The sequence below is a fragment of the Juglans microcarpa x Juglans regia genome, chromosome 4S (assembly GCF_004785595.1).
Source record: "Juglans microcarpa x Juglans regia isolate MS1-56 chromosome 4S, Jm3101_v1.0, whole genome shotgun sequence".
Taxonomy (NCBI): Eukaryota; Viridiplantae; Streptophyta; class Magnoliopsida; order Fagales; family Juglandaceae; genus Juglans; species Juglans microcarpa x Juglans regia.
This window is the reverse complement of record NC_054601.1, coordinates 1,858,628-1,878,199: the sequence shown is the minus strand read 5'-3', so window position 1 is coordinate 1,878,199 and position 19,572 is coordinate 1,858,628. Positions and strand designations below refer to the sequence as shown.

At 38.7% G+C, this 19,572-nt stretch overlaps 1 protein-coding gene across 1 annotated transcript; it reads left to right on the top strand.

The window, feature by feature from the left end:
- LOC121262703 (replication protein A 32 kDa subunit A-like) lies at positions 1-918 on the top strand. The gene is made up of 5 exons (XM_041165291.1): positions 1-50; positions 133-193; positions 240-322; positions 425-493; positions 586-918. Exons 1-5 carry the CDS (start codon positions 1-3, stop codon positions 668-670), a joined length of 348 nt encoding a protein of 115 aa, XP_041021225.1. The 3' UTR covers positions 671-918.
- Positions 919-19,572: the final 18,654 nt, after the last annotated feature.

Genomic DNA, 19,572 nt, shown 5'->3' with positions numbered 1-19,572 from the left:
ATGGAGCCTACAACTAAAAAATCTAAGGAAAGCATTGGAAATCTCAACAAGTCCTTCCGTTCTAAATGAGCTTATTTCAAGAGATGTAAATGCAAGGTTCTCTTCTATCTAACGTCTCTTATGTTCTCACAGCAAAAATCCTGGCAAGATTGCTACCGAGAACATGACTGAAGCACAAGTGAAAATTGCAACAGTTCGGGTCATGTTTGGGATAACATTCTAGTTCTATCTTCCTGTAGTTCTCTGGGCAATCCAGCAATATTGATGGGGTCAAGAGCTGTGATCAATTGGTCCTTGATTATTTGCAGCAGCCTGCAAGCATGTGAGTCGTTAAATTATGCCAGATTCTTTTTCAAATCATATTTCTGTTTGCTTACTTTTGCCTCATTTTACTAATATGGTTAGTGCAATACGCATTATGCAGTGCACAGGAAAAGGGGGTACATAGGGATGAACTTTCACGGCAGCTAAAAATTCCTGTGGAGAAGATCATGTAATCAGTCTCTCACCCCGTCCCTATATCTTGAACATTTTCACAAGTTTTTCCCCTGATGAATATGTTAATTTCCTACTCTTCTATTCCAGGGAATCTATTAGGTCTCTTGAAGAGGAGGGTTTGATATACTCCACCATCGACGAGTTTCACTACAAGTCAACTCAATGTGGTTGATACTCTTTGAGGAATTGCTAGGGTTTGGTGTTAGGAGTTAGGGCCATACATAATGAGTGTCCTTTGCTGTTTTATGTTTCTTATATTTGGTCTAAAGAGCGTGTAGATAGATATCTAGTTGGATGCTTTTTAATTGAGCAAAGACTATTATATAATTGCAACCGAAAACTGTATTAATTCTATTTTCTTGAACTAATGTTGTAAGTTTTTTGGGTTTTCTTCCAAGGATCATGCCTCTTTTGGTGATAGAGATGCTATAATTATTCAGGAGAACGATAGTTAAAAAATGAAAATTTTTATTTATTATTTTCTCAATATTCCGACATCAAACAAGTAAATAATGAGAAATAATTTATTTATTTATTTATTTGATGTTACGTTGAAAAATAATTGTAAAAATTGTGATAAATAATATTTGCCCGAATTATTGATTTGCAAAAATCTAAAGTCTAAGCCCTCGTTTGGCAATTAAACTCATTTAAGTTCAATTCAGTTCAGTCGAATTTTAAATTAAATTTAACATCTAAGCATGTAACTCTTAAATTACTAAATTTATATCAACCCAAAACCTATTTATAGGTGTGATTTATAATTTTTTTCAATTCAATATTTTTTTACACGTGTGACTCACAACCTTTTCTAACTTTTCATAAATACATCTAAATTTATTTAAACATTCAAACACATTTAAATTTATTTCAATTGATCTCATAAAACTCATTCTACCATCTCAACTCATTATTATTATTCATAAAAAAAACTCAACAAAGAAAGGCCGAAGCAGCCAAACAACTCAATGGCTCCGGTTTTGAACCGCCGACATCTCTATAGAATTTCAAAACACTCATCGTGAGCCACTGTAGCAGTACAAAAATTGGCCCAACGCATGTTCACTGTTCACATCTAAAAGCTTTAAAATTCTAATTCTAAAACGGAGCGTGAGTCTTCATGGCCCAGCCCATTATGTTGGGTTGGGCATGAGAAGTTAAAGTAATTGTTGGGTCGATGGGCCCATATTCCTCAAACGAGAAACATATATGTGACTCACCCAAATCTGATCCACTAATATAAGCAAGCAGCATAACAAGGCGGCCTCCTTTATCACAAAAAATATATATGGAACAGAATTTTTTTAGAGAAGTGAACCCTTTTCAATTCCGATTTACTTCCCCCAAGAACTTACTTCCAAAATGCCTCGGTTTTGAGTGAGGAAAACGTGATATAAATACAAAAGGAATGATCTCTAGTGTCTCCACAGTACATGAATTGAATCTCTTCAAAACGAGTACCTAACAAAACCGTTGTTTTATTGTCGCCCTCCGGAGTTTAAACTAGGGGTGGGCTCCGACTTCGACGGAGTCGGAGTTGTCATTTCCGACCTCCGACTCCGACTCAAGTCGGAGGCGGATTTTCCCTCCGACTCCGACTCCGACTCCGAAGGTAGTCGGAGTCCGATTCCGATCGGAGGTCGGAGCTCCGAACTCCGATCGGAACTCCGAACGGAGGTCGGAGCCCCGAACTCCGATCGGAACTCCGAACGGAGGTCGGAGCCCCGAACTCCGATCGGAACTCCGAACGGAGGTCGGAGCTCCGACTCCGAACATAATTTCCGAACTCCTCACAAAATTTTATTTTTTTTTTATTATTATTTAAATTTTATTGTTCAATTTCGTTTCAGATAGTGAGCAACATATATATATTTTTTTAAAGTGAAACGATCTACAAATATTTGGTTTATTCAAGAGTTTTCAATAATTTAAATATTCGTTCTGATTTTGTTACTGAATTTTGATTATATCTTTAATTTGTTTTATGTCCGCCTGAAATTTAACATTAAAAGTGCTCATGACTCATGAGTTGAAAATTACATAAATTTAAAATTTTATAAAAAAGAATGATGGTACGAATTTCTATAATTCGATTAATTTCAGTTGGATAATAAATTCTAAACGTTTGAGAGAGGATGAATAAGTACTAATAGAAATTATAGAATAAAGAATACTTATCTCACGTCTTTGCTCGGGATATGACTACATAAATATAACTATATAAATAGTTTAAAAAGTAAATAACATGTATGATGTAGCCATAAGTTATAACAGTCTCATTATTAACGTAATAACAATATGACTATAATTTGAAATATAACTACAATTCGATTAAACACGGATTTCAGTCAAATAATTTTTGTTCCATTGGTCATGCCTGAAATGAAGATAGAAAGTAGCAATCAATAGATGAAAAAAATTGATAATAAAAAATTGAATACGGTAAAAGAATAATTTGATTCTTACCAAGAAAGGAGGTTCTCCCAACTCCATCCCAACTCTCAAGTAGCGTCCGTTCCAGACTCTCAATCATCGGTAATTATGTTAGGGTTCACAATTAGATCTATAAAATGATAAAAATTAGAAGTTAGAAACATTAAAAATAATTAAATCATCATTTAAAAGTATATAAACTTACCCGATTCAAGCCTATAGCTCTCGGCATCAACGCCAACGGTATCTAGTCCAATAGGCATTTCACTTATCCAATTCTGTGTGCAAACGAGGGCCTCCACGGTTGACGGTGACAATGAACTCCGATAAGCATCCAACACGCGACCTCCAGTGCTAAATGCCGACTCTGAGGCAACTGTAGTGACAGGAATGGCTAGCACATCTCGGGCCACACGGGAAAGGACTGGATACTTGGTGGAATTAATTTTCCACCAAGTTAATAACTGAAATACATCACTAGGTGCCTCGATAGCTTCCATAAAATATCGTTCAACCTCAGATATACAATGCATAATATTCCTTGTTGACATGAGTTGATGATACTGCTGTATAATACGATTGCCTCTAACCCCTACAGATGGGTCAGTATCACCTGAGGAAACTGTCAATCCTGTCGGCCTCGAATGTGAGGAGCTACCAACTGCGGATGAAGGCTGAGCACTAGTACTGTAGTGATGATATAAGTCATCAACATCACTTTTTAGCAATTTAATAAACTCTGCAGCCTTCACTGCCCCGAGGACGGAATTTACCCAAAATTCTAGAACGGCCAACTTAACTCGGGGGTCAAGGATCACAGCCACAAATAGCAATCTATTTATCTTCTTAATATTCCCCCAATATTTATCATATTTGATCTTCATCCTCGTAGCCATAGCAGATAACAATCCAGCAGAGTCAGTACAACTATTTTCCAACTGGAAGTGAAGCTCCAAGAGCTCGTTGAAAAATGAGTTCGCAGTCGTATATTTGGATCCAGATAGCCGCATGGTTATCTCATAAAAAGTTCTTAAAAATTTAACAAAATAACTCACACTGGTCCAATCATGTGCGTCCGGCGCACCGAGCCCCTGTCCTGCTGGCTCCAACAAAGCATACCTCAGGCCCCATCCTCGACCTCCATCCGCTCGAATGCTTTTTGGTACTTCTGTGCCACATCCAACATCATGTATGTAGAATTCCATCGAGTCGGAACGTCCAAGCACAGCATACTAGAACATTCAATCTTCAGATCTTCTGCTATTACCTTAAACTTGGCAAGCCTTTGAGGGGAACCCCTCACATATCGTACAATGTTGCGGACTCGAGTTATGGAATTATGAACCTCTTTTAATCCCTCAACAACTATGAGGTTAATGATATGAGCACAACATCGAACGTGAATAAACTCGTGGGCCCGAATGACATCATCTCTCACCGTCGTGTTCCGCTTAAACCAATCAATTGCTGTTTCATTCGCACTGGCATTGTCAACTGTAATACACAGCACTTTTCGAATTCCCCAGTCCTTTAAACAATCATCCATCTTCGCCCCAATGGATGCACCTTTATGATCCACAATTTCTTTAAAACCAATAATTTTTTTATGCAAAATCCACTCACTGTCAATGTAGTGTGCTGTGATACACATGTAGCAGACGTTCTGTATGGAAGTCCATGTGTTAGTCGTAAAAGACACTCTCTGGCCAGTGGTAATAAACATCTTCCTCATCTCCTCCTTGTCCTTCGCATGCCTCTTCATACAATCTCGCATCACTGTATACCGTGATGGAATGAGAAATCGTGGCTCAACAAAATTTAGAAACTTTCGAAAGCCTCTTTTCTCGACTGTGGTAAATGGCATCTCATCAGTAATTATCATCTCTGCAAGCATGTCCCTCAACATCTTCTCACTGTATTGAGGGATGACCAATTTCTTAGTCTGTGTACCATCAGTGGCTGTAGAAGTTTGGTAATTGAGGTTGGTCTGATCAGTGGCTTGCAATCCCTTCGCTATCTTATATCGTTGACAACCATTTAGATGTGCTATTAACACACTGGTACCTTGCTTCTTCGAATGGCATCCACAAAGTGATCCACAGTAATGGCATCTTGCTACTGGGTTCGCAATTTCACCAGGAATTTTGGTGAAATGCTCCCATGTCCACGACCTCTTTTTAGAAGGTCGTGGTGGTTGATCTTGCTCAATGGGCATCTCCTCCTCTTCGTTGAACATATCCTCATCCTCTATATCAACTGGGAGTGGGAGTCGACTACTCGCACAAGATGTAGCTGCTCTAGATGTAGCTGCCCTAGATGTGGCTCTAGGGGTGGAAGTACCCACCGGTGTAGGAGTTGTAGCATTGGCATCCGCCACATTCCTTTGTGGACGATCATCTCCACTATGTCTAGGATCCATATCACAATCAATGAAGCTGAAAAAATTAAATTAGAAGCAAAAAATTAGTTTAAAAATAAACTAGGCTATTGTATTATATAATAGGACATGTATTATTGTATCATAATATATTATTGTATCGATGTATTATTACATCGAGGTTCGGTTGACTTGCGCTCGACTCAGCGGAACCCATCCAGAGAGGTTCGCTCGACGTGCGCTCGACGTTCGCTCGAGTGGAACCCATCCAGAGAGGTTCGCTCGACGTGCGCTCGACGTGACACTCGAGCAGAACCATCCAGAGAGGTTCGCTCGAAATGCGCTCGACATGGCGCTCGAGCAGAATCCATCCAGAGAGGTTCGCTCGACGTGCGCTCGACATGGCGCTCGAGCATAATCCATCCAGAGAGGTTCGCTCGAAATGCGCTCGACATGGCGCTCGAGCATAATCCATCCAGAGAGGTTCGCTCGAAATGCGCTCGACGTGGCGCTCGAGCAGAACCCATCCAGAGAGGTTCGCTCGACTTGCGCTCGACGTGGCGCTCGAGCCAATGTTCAATACAACGTGCGCTCGACTTGCGCTCGACACCTCGCTCGAGCGCAAGTCTGCAATACAATGTAAAATTCAGGGTTTTGAGCGCCGTGTTGGGACTATATTGAATATTCAATACAACCAATTCACAAGAATCACAACTACTGGCTCCAATTCATAAGAGACGTGCTTGAATTAAATTTAGGGCTCATAAATTTAGGGCTCACCGTAGGTGGAAGCTGAATAGAGGAGCAACGAGGAACGGCGGCACGGAGGAGCAACGACGAACGGCGGCACGCTGGCACTAGGACGGAAGACGCAAGAGAGAAGGGATGGTTCAGTCACTGGGACGGGAGACGCGAGAGAGAAGGGAGAAGGAAGAAGAAGAAGAACTGGAGAAGGAAGAAGAAGGGGGGAACGTATGAGGCTCATGAGGCTTCCTTAGGAAGACATATGAAACGACGCCGTTCCATATTAAGTGGAACGGTGTCGTTCAATAATTTTTTTTTAAACTCAGTTGTAAAACGACGTCGTTTTATAGCTGGGTTTAAAAAAAAATTCGGAGTCGGAGTCGGAGCTATATGGAGCTCCGACTCCGACTCCGCTTCCGAATCACTAGTTGGAGTAGTTCCGAATTCCGACTCCGAATTCCGACAACTCCGACTCCGTCGGAGTCAGTGTCGGAATGAAAATCAGACGGAGTCGAAATTCTCAGAATTTTGCACACCCCTAATTTAAACAAACTTTCAAATGTCCAGCTCTAGCTCGTTAAAAGTTAGCTTGGACCATGACACGTAGAAAAAGTTCGGTGATTTCTTTTTCCTTTTATTTTGTTTTTACCAGTAGTCTAACAAACTTTCAACTTTCAGTAGTCCGTTGAAACGTTCGCATGGGAGAACAATAATAAAATCATTTAGGAAGGACAGATGTGTGACTGCCATAATATCAAATTAATTAGGATAGTCTTTTCAAACATAGTAACGTGATCAACCGTACGATTTCTTTCAACAACAGTAATAGAAAGTCAGCGATGAATTATAGACCACATCATTGTTCATCAAAATAGTATCTCATCATAAATGCTTATTAAAGGCGGAAATTCTTCGAACCACCTTATATACTCTAACTAATAAATAATACGGTTAATTAGACAAATAATTTCTGATACAGTTTTAAAATATACAAATTTTTGTATATTTTTTTTTAAAAAATAATTTAAGTCTCAAATTTATCTAAAATTTACATATTTTAAAAATATAAAAATTATATTTTTAAGAGTAATGTTTCATACAATCGTTAAATGCGTAAGCATCGTACAGTCTATTTAAAAAAATTAGATTCTATTATTAAAAAATTATTATTTTTTAAATAATTTTTATATTTATTTATTTTTTTTAAATAATTATGCCATGATTGCATATTTATAACTGCAATTATATTTCTCAATTGTTAATTCAAAACACAGAGATACATGATCCGGCCCTATTACGTACCTGTGACAGTGTGTTCTAACCACGTGGAGAATGAGATATAAAATTTTGCATTATTCAACTCAGTATCGTTGGATTTAACTTGGCGACGAGACATTTTTTTTATGGTAACGAGGAAACAGCACATCATCCGAAACTACATATTTTTAAAAAAATTATTATTTTATTTTTAATAAATTAATTATATCATTTTACTCATCATTCATGTATCATATACTTGTTCTAGATAACAGAGAGAATAATTAAAATAAATGTGTTTTGTGATGTGTAAAATAATGAGTATAATTTTTCTCTTTTTTATTTCCTCGTAGTTATAACTACAATTGTCATTCTTATTTCTTACCGGTACCAAATAATAAACTACTACTTTTGTCCTTAATAGATTATACTTCCTAATTATAATCAGAATTATATTTCTGATAAATATTTATAGGGCAGTACTGCTGCACTCATCGGTGATATTTCTTCCGTGGGAATATCATTTCCCATATTTATATCAATCCAACAGTAGTACTGACCCGGCCAGCATTATTACGCAATATTTGCAGATGGTCTCTGATTGCAGGGAGGCTATCAGGAAGAACAGACAACGAAATCAAGAATTACTGGAACTCCTATATAGCCAAGAAGGCCAGAGATCAGTTCCCATCAACAAGGTCTGTTGAGATTACTGACAAAAAACCAGACATTAGGGTTGATCTTCAGGGTGGGGCGGCGCTGTCCTGTGGCGTCGGTCCGCAGCTGCAGCAAGGGAAGGAAGACGTCATTCAATTAAATCCAGACATGAAGAACACGGCATTAACAGGACCTTTCTCCGGAGCCGGCTTAACCAAACCCAAGCTAGAACTATCAAAATCAAGTGCCGGGCCGCTGTCATCAACGTCCGGGGAAGTAGAAATCACGCCGACAAACTTCATTATGGACTTTAGTTCGGAGGAGTTTTGCAACATGCTTGATTCCGATTTCGCGAAGCTCAGTGACGTTAATATAAACGAGTTGAAAAACGCGATCGAAGGCGATAGCGGCGGCACTCTTCTTAATACTCCATTATCGCAAGAAATTACGGGAACAATTAATGGCAGCTTTGGTAGTAGTATTAGTACTGCTGAAGGCGACCAACCTAATAATAATTATAATATGGTTTCTGTTGCAGATTTATTCCAGCCATTGTTTCTAGATTCAAATGATTGTTGGCAGCTTGGGGATGATATAGACATTTTGTTCTCCGACTAGCTAAAGTTGCTTACACCTAAATTTTGAGTTTTTGCAAGCTAATAGCGTACTCGCCCTAAATAATTATTTTTGGCATTTAAAGGTGCTAGATTTGCGCAACTTCTTATTATTTTGATAAGATAGGATGGAAAAAGTGATTTGCAAGCCCAGCTCTCTCTAGATGAGTAACTTGTCATTTGGATAGTGAGTTAGGATGAGATGAATTGAGATAAAAGTTAAAAATTAAATAAAATATTATTAGAATATTATTTTTTAATATTATTATTGTTTTGAAATTTAAAAAAATTAAATTGTTTATTATATTTTGTGTGAAAATTTAGAAAAGTTGTAATAATGAGATAAGATGAAACATTTTCACTATCCAAACGGAACCTCTCCCCCCCTTTGTAGTCCCTTCTAGTAACCTTTTCCTTTTCACTTACTTAATCCATCCCTCTTCTTGATCTGAACATTACCTGTAAAACCTCCACATAATCCTGTTCTCGTAACAATCAACCATGAAACAAGCCCTTAATACATTGATATCCTCATATCACAAATAGAAGCCCTCTCCTGGGATGATATCTGTAAGGTGATTTTCCCCATAAAGCCCAAAAGAACCTATCAAGCCTGGCCTAGAGTAGAAAACCATTCACCCAACCCACGAGAAAACTCCTTTGTACATAACCTGTATGAGGGTTGGTGCTGCAGGGGATGAGACTCGTCGTGATATGAACCCGTAGGAAATAGAATCCTTTGAACCCACAATCAATTTGAAAACTCCACAAGAAAGTCAAAATCAAGTCAATAGATAGAGAATTTAGACCCAATGAGAACTCGTTTTAAGAACCTAGATTATATTAAAATCTAGACCCGTTGAAGAACCCGTCTCAAGAACCCAGATTACAAAGGAGGAACGCCACAAATGTTGTGATTTACCTTTGATAAGTTTAAAAGTTCAATTAAGAACAAGATGAGTAAAACTCAACTCACAATGAATAATTTCATTAAATTTTATAAAACTTCTTAAAATGAGGAAACAAAGAGTATTTAAACCAAATCTAATTAAAACCCTATCCAAAATAAAGCCCCAACTTCTAAAGATACCCCCGAGTGAATAGTGATGCACCTACAGTATGGCGCTACAGTAACTCGGTTACAGTACTAACCCTAATCCAAGTTCAATAAAATAATAATTTTTTCAACATGCCCTTGCATAGGTCCCCCTTAAGTCCTTTTCATAATAAACTCAATTATTATAAACTAATAAAATAAGTCATTTTAAATGAATCAAACAAGTTGGAAGCTTTCAAGTGCACAAAGCCTTTAAGTCATGTTGTTGTCCTCTTCCATAGCTTATCAAATGAATCAAAACTTGATCTCCATATTTCAAAGCCATCTTGAATGTTGGGCTCTTCCTAAACTTGTCCCAAGTGGATTGCATCAATCTTTGCATTGCCTCTTTGATCTTCTTGGCTCTTGACCTTGTAATTGACCCATCTGAAAGTTGCAAATGATCTTTAAGACTAGGCCCACCTTGGTTCCTATCACGTCGATTTGAGAACCCCTTGAGTAGTGTCCAGTCCTCAAGTCTCCGCCCACACAGCAGGCATGAATCGTGATATACGGAGAGCCATCGATCTACTGACAGAGAAAACATGAACGAACTAGGAGGAAGACAGTCTGAGAGAAGGAAATCGAATAACCATGCCGTATTAATGGCTCCACCACCACGGTAACACGCCACATTAATAACGCTGTCGCAGAGCCACGCCACATTAATGACGCTGTAGCAGAGCCACGCCGTATTTAAAGATTCTGACACAAGGAAAGTATTGGGAACCCGGACGTCATGATAGCATGCACTATCTGCTCCCCAGGTCTGTGGTATAAATAGTAGATCTCAGGTATGAGAATATCTCTCTGATTTCTAGAGTCTTTTACTTATTTACTATATTCCAAGAATATTTACTAACTTTGGCATCAGAGGTTACCCGGCCAAGATGCCGCCCTCTCAAAGTCATACTTTTTCTACCTTGTCAGGGCTAGTTTTCGAAGACCTGAGCTGTCGGAGCTTGACCCAAAGGTGTGCAAAACACGACATTAAGAGTGGCGCCGTCTGTGGGATCGTAATAGATCTTGCATGCCATTCTCATGTCTGCGACAACCCGTTCCGAATAACTCAGGAGAGATATGGGAGACGCCATGGAAGCTAGGTTGAAAACCATGGAGGAATGGGTGGCGAAACTAACTGGTGAAGTAGAGACACTCTGTAGAGACACTCGGTGGACAACCTCGGCGAGCTAGCCAGGCTGTTCCTAACCTAGTTCATGTCCAATCGGAGGAGGCGGCGTCCGGCTACGTACTTCCTCACCCTCAAATAGACAGAGGACGAAAGCCTGAAGTCCTACTTAGCCAGGATCAATAGAGAGCGTATGACCACTAACGACCAAGATGAGACAATAGCCTTGGCGGCGCTCTTGGGAGGAGTCTGGCCACGCTCCTAGTTTACGGCAGAGCTAGCTAGACGGACTCCCGCGACATTGCGGGAATTCATGGACTAGGCTAACAACTTTATCAACGTGAAAGACACTCTTCGAGTGTTGATGGATCCACGAAGGAAGGAAGTGGAGGGCGCAAAGAGGAAGGAGAATGCCTCAACCAAGGCCAAGCCCTATGAAAAAGGGCGAGAATGAGTGAGGCACAATAAACAAAAAGGCCAGAACGAGAAAAAAGGGTCCAGGACCCCAACAACAAAGGATTGATGGTTCCACCCTCTAACGCTCAGACCACCACAGCCAGCAGCGGCCTGAGCGCCATTATAGGACCCGTCGCCCACTAAGGTGTAAAGATTTCGTCGGAGCCATGAATGATATAGGAAAACGCAAAGTAACTATGGAAGAAAAGCGAAGGAAAACAAAGGAACAAAAAACTCAAGCAGCAGAGCAAGAGTCGCACGATAAAATAAAAAAGACAGTGAGTATAATGGTTTTCCTAGTGTAGAGGAGGGTCCTTATATAGGCGGGGTTGACGCTTGCCCTCACGAGGCGCCATAACTCCACGTATCACCACGCGTCTTCCCCAGAGAACCAGAATCACTTGATTATCGCAATCGCAGCAGAACATATCTACTGATACTATGTGGAGAATTAATGACCATGAAAAATGGAGACATAATGCAGACATCGAAGGGGCACCCTTCAATATAGATGTGTAATCGACATGGTGTTGCCACGTATGCAAAATGCGAACGGACACTCGGTGTGCGACCAGATAGGGCATAAGGCTAGAGAAAATAAGAAGAATTCTTCTTGGACTCGTTCGAAAAAAATTAGCAGGGTAACTTTAAGGGATTTATTCCCACTACTTAAAGCCCCCTGGGTCTCTAACTGTTACCTGGCCTGAGGGAGCTGAATAGTCAACAAGGCAAGTCAGCCTAACAATCCGCGACTGCTTTCAAAATCTAGAGTCGGGAACAGAGCAGAACAAAAATGAAGGAAGCCATTGTTAGAGACATGAACCAAAGATTAAGCAGCTAGCAGGGTCAGGAAGGTTAAGTTGGACGCTAGTGGGATGGGCCGAGAAACTTCAAAAGCATGGCCGCCCAAATGACAATTACGACGATGATCGCATTTAGAGAACGACTATCCATATAGGATAAGCAAGTGCAGCATGACGGCTAGCGGGGTGGGTAAGAGATCTGCGGACCCCTTCACCATGGTTACTCAGGCCGACCACCAAAAAGAAGACGAAAGAAAGAAGAAGCAAAGGTGAGATATGGCGAATAAGATATGTGCACTAGTCAATATGTATATATATACAATCCGCTGGGCGGCAAAATGCGGTCTCATGTGTTAAAAAAAAAGATCACAACGAAACAAATAAAATCTCCAAGTCTCGGCACCAGTCTCAGCGGCGAAGGCAGGAGAATCAAACTTAGACAACTTGAGAAAAGCTTCCATTGGAGACGACATTGGTTTTGACTGCAATACATCACCATTGCTTTTCTTTGAGAAAGCAATACACCACCATCTGTGTAATCAACTTCTAAGCCAAGGAAAAATGAAAGACAGCCAAGGTCTTTAACTGGAAAAGCAAGTCCCAAGTCGTGAATAAGAGTATCAGTGGCAAATTGCTTGGATGAAGTGATGACTATGTCATCGACATCGACCAAAAGATAAATTTGAACATCACTATGAGTTAGAAGAAAAGGAGAAGGATTTGCTTTAGATGCATGAAAACCATAACCAAGTAACCATGAGCTAAGCTGAGCAAACCTTGCTCTCGACGCCTGCTTGAGACCATAGCTGGCCTTGTGAAGCTTGCAAAAGTATGTGGGGTGAGCAGGATCAATAAAACCTTGAGGTTGCTACATGTAGACATCATCAGTTAGAGAGCCATGCAAAAAAGTATTTTGGATGTCTAATTGGCGCAAAGGCCATCCACGAACCACTACAATGGAGAGAACTAAGCGTATAGTAGATGGCTTGACCACATGACTGAATGTCTCATGGTAATCTATGCCAGGCTACTGATGGTAGCCTTTGGCAACCAGACGAGCCCTCATTCGTTCGAAAGAGGCATTGACATTAGTGTTGGTGCGAAATACCCACCTGCATCCAATAATATTAGAGAGAGGAACTGAAGGCACTAAGCTCCAGGTTTTATTTTGGACAAGGGCAGCATATTCCTGAGGCATGGCATCACGCCATTCGGGACATTTTGAAGCTACTGAGTAACTTGAGGGATCATCTGGTATAGTAATAAAGGTGGTGAGGCTGGGTCGATTTAGGTATGGTATGGTTCCATCCGTAAAGAGACGAGGTCGTGAATAGTTTGTATGAGCACGGGTGATGATGGGAGAACGAGGTGGAACAAGGATTGAAGGAGAAGAAGAGGATGTAGGAACCGAGAGGATTGAAGGATTTGGTACAGGAGAAACAGAGGATCGAGAGGTAGAAGATGAATGTGTTTGATGTGGGGTTGATATTTGAGATGTTGGGCCTAGGCCAGGACCAAGAATGGAAGAGGCAAGGAGTGGTAAGTGAATCGTGTCTGAAGCAGAGGTGTGTATAGGTGGGTTGGGCCGAGTTTTAGAAAAAGGAAAGGAGGCCTCATTGAAGGTAACATCCCGTGAGATATATAGTCAATTATTTTTGAGGTCTAAACATTTGTACCTTTTTTGAATGGAGCTGTAGCCCAAAAAAGGCAGGAAAGAGACCTAAAATTTAATTTGTTGGAAAGATATGGTCTTAGATTGGGCCAACAATCACAACCAAACACCTTAAAAAATTTGTAATTGGGAACATAGTTGTGAACAAGAAAATAAGGAGATTTATTTTTAAGCACATGAGATGGGAGAAGATTAATTAAATACATGACTGTTTCAAAGGCTTCGGCCCAATACGTAAAAGGAAGGGAAGCATGGGCCAAAAGGGCAAGTCCAGTTTCAACAATATGTCGATGTTTTCTTTCAACAAGCCCATTGTGTTGATGTGTATGAGGAGGGCATGAGAAAAGATGAGTTATACCGAGTTTTTGAAACATAGTAGTGAGGGGTTTAAATTCACCACCTCCATTGGTTTGGAGAGTAATCAACTTAGTATTAACTAATCTATGAAGAAATGGTAAGAAGGTAGAAAAAACATGAATAACATCTGATTTAAGTTTAAGGGGAAAGAACCACGTAAATCAAGTGAAATGATCAACAAACGAAATATAGTATTTATACCCATTTCGACAAACATAAAGGGCTGGACTCCAAAGGTCTGCACAGAGTAATTCTAAGGGTAAATTCACCACCTCCATTGGTTTGGAGAGTAATCAACTTAGTATTAACTAATCTTTGAAGAAATGGTAAGAAGTTAGAAGAAACATGAATAACATTTGATATAAGTTTAAGGGGAAAGAACCACGTAAATCAAGTGAAATGATCAACAAACGAAATATAGTATTTATACTCATTTTGAGAAACATAAAGGACTGGACCCCAAAGGTTTGCAAAGAGCAATTCTAAAGGTTTAGAATAAGTGGCCTGACTAGCATAAAATGAAAGTTGGTGACTTTTAGCTAAGGGGCACTCGGGACATTGAAAGGTAGACTCTGTTGGAGAGAGGGGCAAACAGTTTGTGTGCAGCACACGAGACACAAGAGCTAAGGATGGATGTCCTAGCCTGCGATGCCATTGAGCTAGAGTAGTTCTTTCGCCGATGTGAGCAGAAGGTGAAGAGGAGAGAAGCAGTGTGGAGGGAAAGATGTAGAGTCTATCACGGGCAGGTCTGATGAGGAGGAGTTTTCCCGTCTGCTTGTCCTTCATAGAGAAGTGAGAAGAGTGAACTTGAAAGAAGCATGAACTGTCAACAAGAAATTTAAGAACATAAACCGGCTTTTTAGTGATGGAAGGGACATTGAGTAAATTACGAAGAATAAAAGAAGATGAACTGTTTGAAAAGAAGAGTCGCCGAAATGTTGGATCGCAAGGCCAGAGCCATCACCCACTCGAATTGTTTCACCACTAGTGTACTGCTTAGATGAAAGATTCAAGTTAGTCAAATAATTTGTAATGTGATGGGTTGCTGCTGAATCAGGATACCACGCAGTATCGGAGAGAGAATTAGGTTCAGTGTAATTTGTTAAGAAGGATATTGGGGCTTCAAACTGATAAGAGTGATCAAATCGATGTTGGCATTGAAGGGCAACATGCTCTGTTTTATTGCAAACTTGACATGTGGGTCGATGAGCATTATACTGTTGTAGTGTGTTGATTGAAGAGAAGGAACATCCTCCACGACCTTGACCAATGTAAGATAAACTCCCTCTGCCATAACCTTTACGTCCACCATGAGGAAAGCCACATCCATTTTGGTCACAGTTTGCAGTAGAGTTGAAATTGACATATGGCTCAAAAGAGGAGATGCCACTCCTTGTATTATGAGAAACATGATTTTCATGAATAAGTAAAAGTTGATATAGTTCTTAAGAAGAGAGGGGCTTAGCCATTGTGGTGACAGAGGTGATAAAGGTCTCATATGCAGGTCCTATTCCATTTAGTAAATAGGTAACAAACTCTTTATCAGGAAGAGGATTACCAGTGGCTGCTAATGAATTTGCAAGGGAGCGTACCTTCCCAAAGTAATCAGAGATGGTTTGATCTCCTCGTGAGAGATTAGTGAACAGGAAATGAATCTAAAACTCTTTTGCTTGAGAATGAGAGGCAAACATAGATGTAAGTGAGACCCATGATTCTCGAGCTATACTTTAAGAAAGGACATGACCTATGATGGACTCTGAGAGTGAAGAAAACAATATACTCAAAACAAGTTGGTCAGTACGTCTCCAAGAAAGAAAAGTTGGATTATCTTTTGGTATGGTATCAGAGGTATTAGGTAGGAATTCAAAGGGACAAGGGAAGGTGCCGTCAATGTAAGAAAAGAGATCTTGCGCTCTTAGGTATGCAGAGATCTGTACTTTCCACAGAAGATAGTTTTTTGTGCTTAATTTTGTTGTAACAATATGCGAGAATGATGATGAAATGGAGGGGTGTGGAGAAGGAGAGGAAGAGGATGGTGTAGCCATGGATCAGAGTGATGATTAGTCGATTTACTCTGATACCATGTTAGACAGATAGTGTTTGCAGAATTTCTCTCATATATTTCATTGAGTAGTTGAGTGTATTTGTACACATTACAAAGAATCAAAGAATATAAGTTGGTTACAACGTACTGGACGGAATAACAGATTTCCTACGGTTCTTTTTTAGTAGATGTTAATGTTGTAGTGTGTGTTCCTTTCTGCTGTGAGGCTAAATGTATAACAGTATCATTTCTTCTAATACTGTGGTCGTGTCTGCCTCCACCATTGTCGGCCTTCTCCACCACCTTCTGAAAATTCATCGAAATTATGTTTAGATGTGAACTGACATGAAAAGTGATACTTTCTAGGGGTCTACTTGTTTTTTTCTAGATCTGAATCTTCATACTTTTTTTTTTTCCCGATTTGCAATCAATGCGTTCAAGAATCTTAACAGTAGCATCCTACTGAGGGAGATGAAAAGGGATTTCATATAAAATAAGAAAACTGTTCTGAAATGAAATTAAGGAGTGAAATGCATAACTAATCCTGAACCTTGCTAACCTTCTCTATTGCTTAAGAATTATTTCTGAAAATCCTTTGTTAATTGCTCACCACAAGATCAATATATCTAACTAATGTAATTTGGCAGTCGATGTAATCTGAGTAATCCTTTGTCAAACGAAGGGGGAAGGGGTTTTAATTTTGAAGGGGGAAAGGGTTTCAGATAGAAGGGGTTTCAGATGTAATCCCAGACTGGGACTGCAAACAGAATTTTTCATGTTTAAATATGTGTATATTTAAATAGAAGGGTAAAAATAAAAAAATCAGATATTGGTTAAGTACTAAAAATGTGTGATGTAAGGCTTTCTTAAAGAATAACTTGAAATCAAATGAGGGTGAGATAATGGAGAGTCGGTGACATTTAAAGACGTGTCATGTGCATGCCATGCACTCCCTCCAACGACAAGAAGTGGGTGAACATAATTCTCTCCCTCTCATTTTGTAATTATTTTAATTTCTCATTTATTTTTTAGGGAAGACGGTCAGGTTAATTGGTGTTTTGTAGTGCTATTTTAAAAAGCATAGAGTGACCCTTTTTTTTAGGAAAAGATAGTTTTATTCCTTAAACAGAGAAATTATATCATTTATTTCAACACAATAGAAATAATACAATTAGGTATTTCCTCGACAACCAACTTGTCTTCATCAAAATGGAAATCATCTTTTGCTAGCCCATGAGCAGCAGAGTTTGCCTTCCGCTTGACATGCTGAACTAACCTGATTGTATAGATAGAGTTTTTGTCAGCCTATTAGCAATAGAGTTTGCCTCTCGTTTGACATGCTGAACTGACCTGATTGTATGGAAAATACTTGGGGGATCAAGAATGGTGCTCCTAAAGTGATCGATACTACTTTTTTTTTTTTTTTTTTTACTCAATGATTAAGAAAATAATTTTTAGTAAATTTATAATTTTTTTTAAAAATTTTTAAAGGTGTTTAAAAGATATTTAAAAAAAAAATATAATTACATATAATACAGGAACACCTTTCTCAATTTCCTAGCATTTGTCTTGATTGCATAAACAGAGTGACCTTTTAAGTAGGGGTGTTCAACCGGATCCGGATCCGGATGCTAAAATCCGGGCGGATAATCGCCCGGATTAATCCGGATTCAATCCAGATATCCGGATTGTAACCGGATATCTGGATTTAATCAGGATCGGTTTTAATTTTTTTAGAAAGACTTTAAAACTTAAAAAAAATCTTTTTATAGCACATGTTTTTTAAATTGCCCAGATTTAAAAAAAAATTTAAACACTTTTTAAAAAATTTTTATAAAAAAAATAAATTAACAAACAAAATAAATAATATTGTTGTTACATCACAATGCAAAACATAAATTTACAAAAAATAAAATAAATAATAATACATCACAACTAATTAACTAAAACATAAACTTTCAAAGAACAAAAGAAATAATAATACATCACAACTAATTAAACTAAAACATAAATTTACAAAGATCAAAATGCAACATTGATCTACTTTGTCCATCAACTTATGTATGTTGAACATACTTCTTCTCTGGCCCCTCCCTTGAAAATGCAACAATCAGCTCTAAAAATGCAACAATATATAAGCTAGGCCTTTTCATGAGCAAATTGTAAATTGCAGATCAGGTTGACTCTAGAAGGATTACAATAAGCAAGGTCTTAATTATTTTCTATTATTTTATCGTTCTCTTTTCATTTGTATTGTTCTTCCATATCTGTAAAACTGTTTGCTTGTGTGGATTCTAGTACCCAACTCAGACTGTGGAGGCCACAGCTTATAATATTATGAACAAGGGCAAAGCAAAAATAGCAGTCACTATAGCCAAACTTTTGTCATGATAACATATCTGATGAACATTTTTAAGCACATATTTACCAAGTGTGTTAGCAATAGCTGCAACACAAAAATAAAAAATTATTGTGCATGGAAGATATTCAGCTTGCAACACAAAAATAAAAAAACCAAAAAATAAAAAATAAAAAAACAAAATGGTAACTTAAACTTTGGGTTAGGGTGTGAAGCTCCAAATCAGTTTTGGCGAGCTCACCTTACAAAATAAAAGAATAAAGTGGGAAAAGAGTGTATGTCTAATATCATTTGAAGACATAGCAGAAACTAGTGAAGTTTGTTATCCCCAAAACAGTGAAGCTCAATCTCAGCAAAGGAAATGCTGCAGCGGATGTGGTGTAGCACAGGGTGCAACCATTATTAATACTGCCTCTACCACTGCTGGCCTGGAGATATCTATTGTCACTGATGCTTCATGATTGCAAAGATCAGAGAGTGTTGCAAGCAGTCTGGGGAGCAATGTTGTGGTAAGCAGAGGCAATGTGGAGCTAGTTTTGTGGACAGCTTATCAGAAATTGTGATTAATTAGATGCTACTTCAGTACATGATTTGGTGTAAAAAAAAAGTGTCACTACTACAGTTGTGTTCTGCAAACAGATCAGCAGGTTGTTGACATACTTGTAGACAGTTATTGCCAAATTTGGGTAACTTTAACTTATGCTCCAACTTAATAAGCATGATTTTCTCGTGTTTATGTCTTATTTTAGCCAATTGCATTCAATTTTAGGCATTGTGAGCATCTTTGGCACTGTGTTTGTTGAAAATGTGCGTAATTAAGATCGACTCTGCTAAATTGGATCATAATTCATTTCCTTTTTGCATGTTCATTTTAGAATATAGGCAATAACTGATCATTGCACATATATGCTAATTCTTCAAGTAAGAATATCAACTCATAAAGGCTCATTGGGAACGTATGGCTAGCTTTACCAATTGTTCTCAACTTGTTCTTGATAATAATAGGTACCTATAATAGGTGTATTTTCTTTTTAAAAAAATATTCATTCTTATTACTAAATGGCTAGATAATTAGC

Coding starts and splice junctions, on each gene's coding strand:
- LOC121262703 (XM_041165291.1), top strand. CDS start 1: ATGGAGCCTACAACTAAAAAATCTAAGGAAAGCATTGGAAATCTCAAC. Junction 51..132: donor AGCATTGGAAATCTCAACAA/GTCCTTCCGTTC, acceptor ATGTTCTCACAG/CAAAAATCCTGGCAAGATTG. Junction 323..424: donor TTGCAGCAGCCTGCAAGCAT/GTGAGTCGTTAA, acceptor CGCATTATGCAG/TGCACAGGAAAAGGGGGTAC.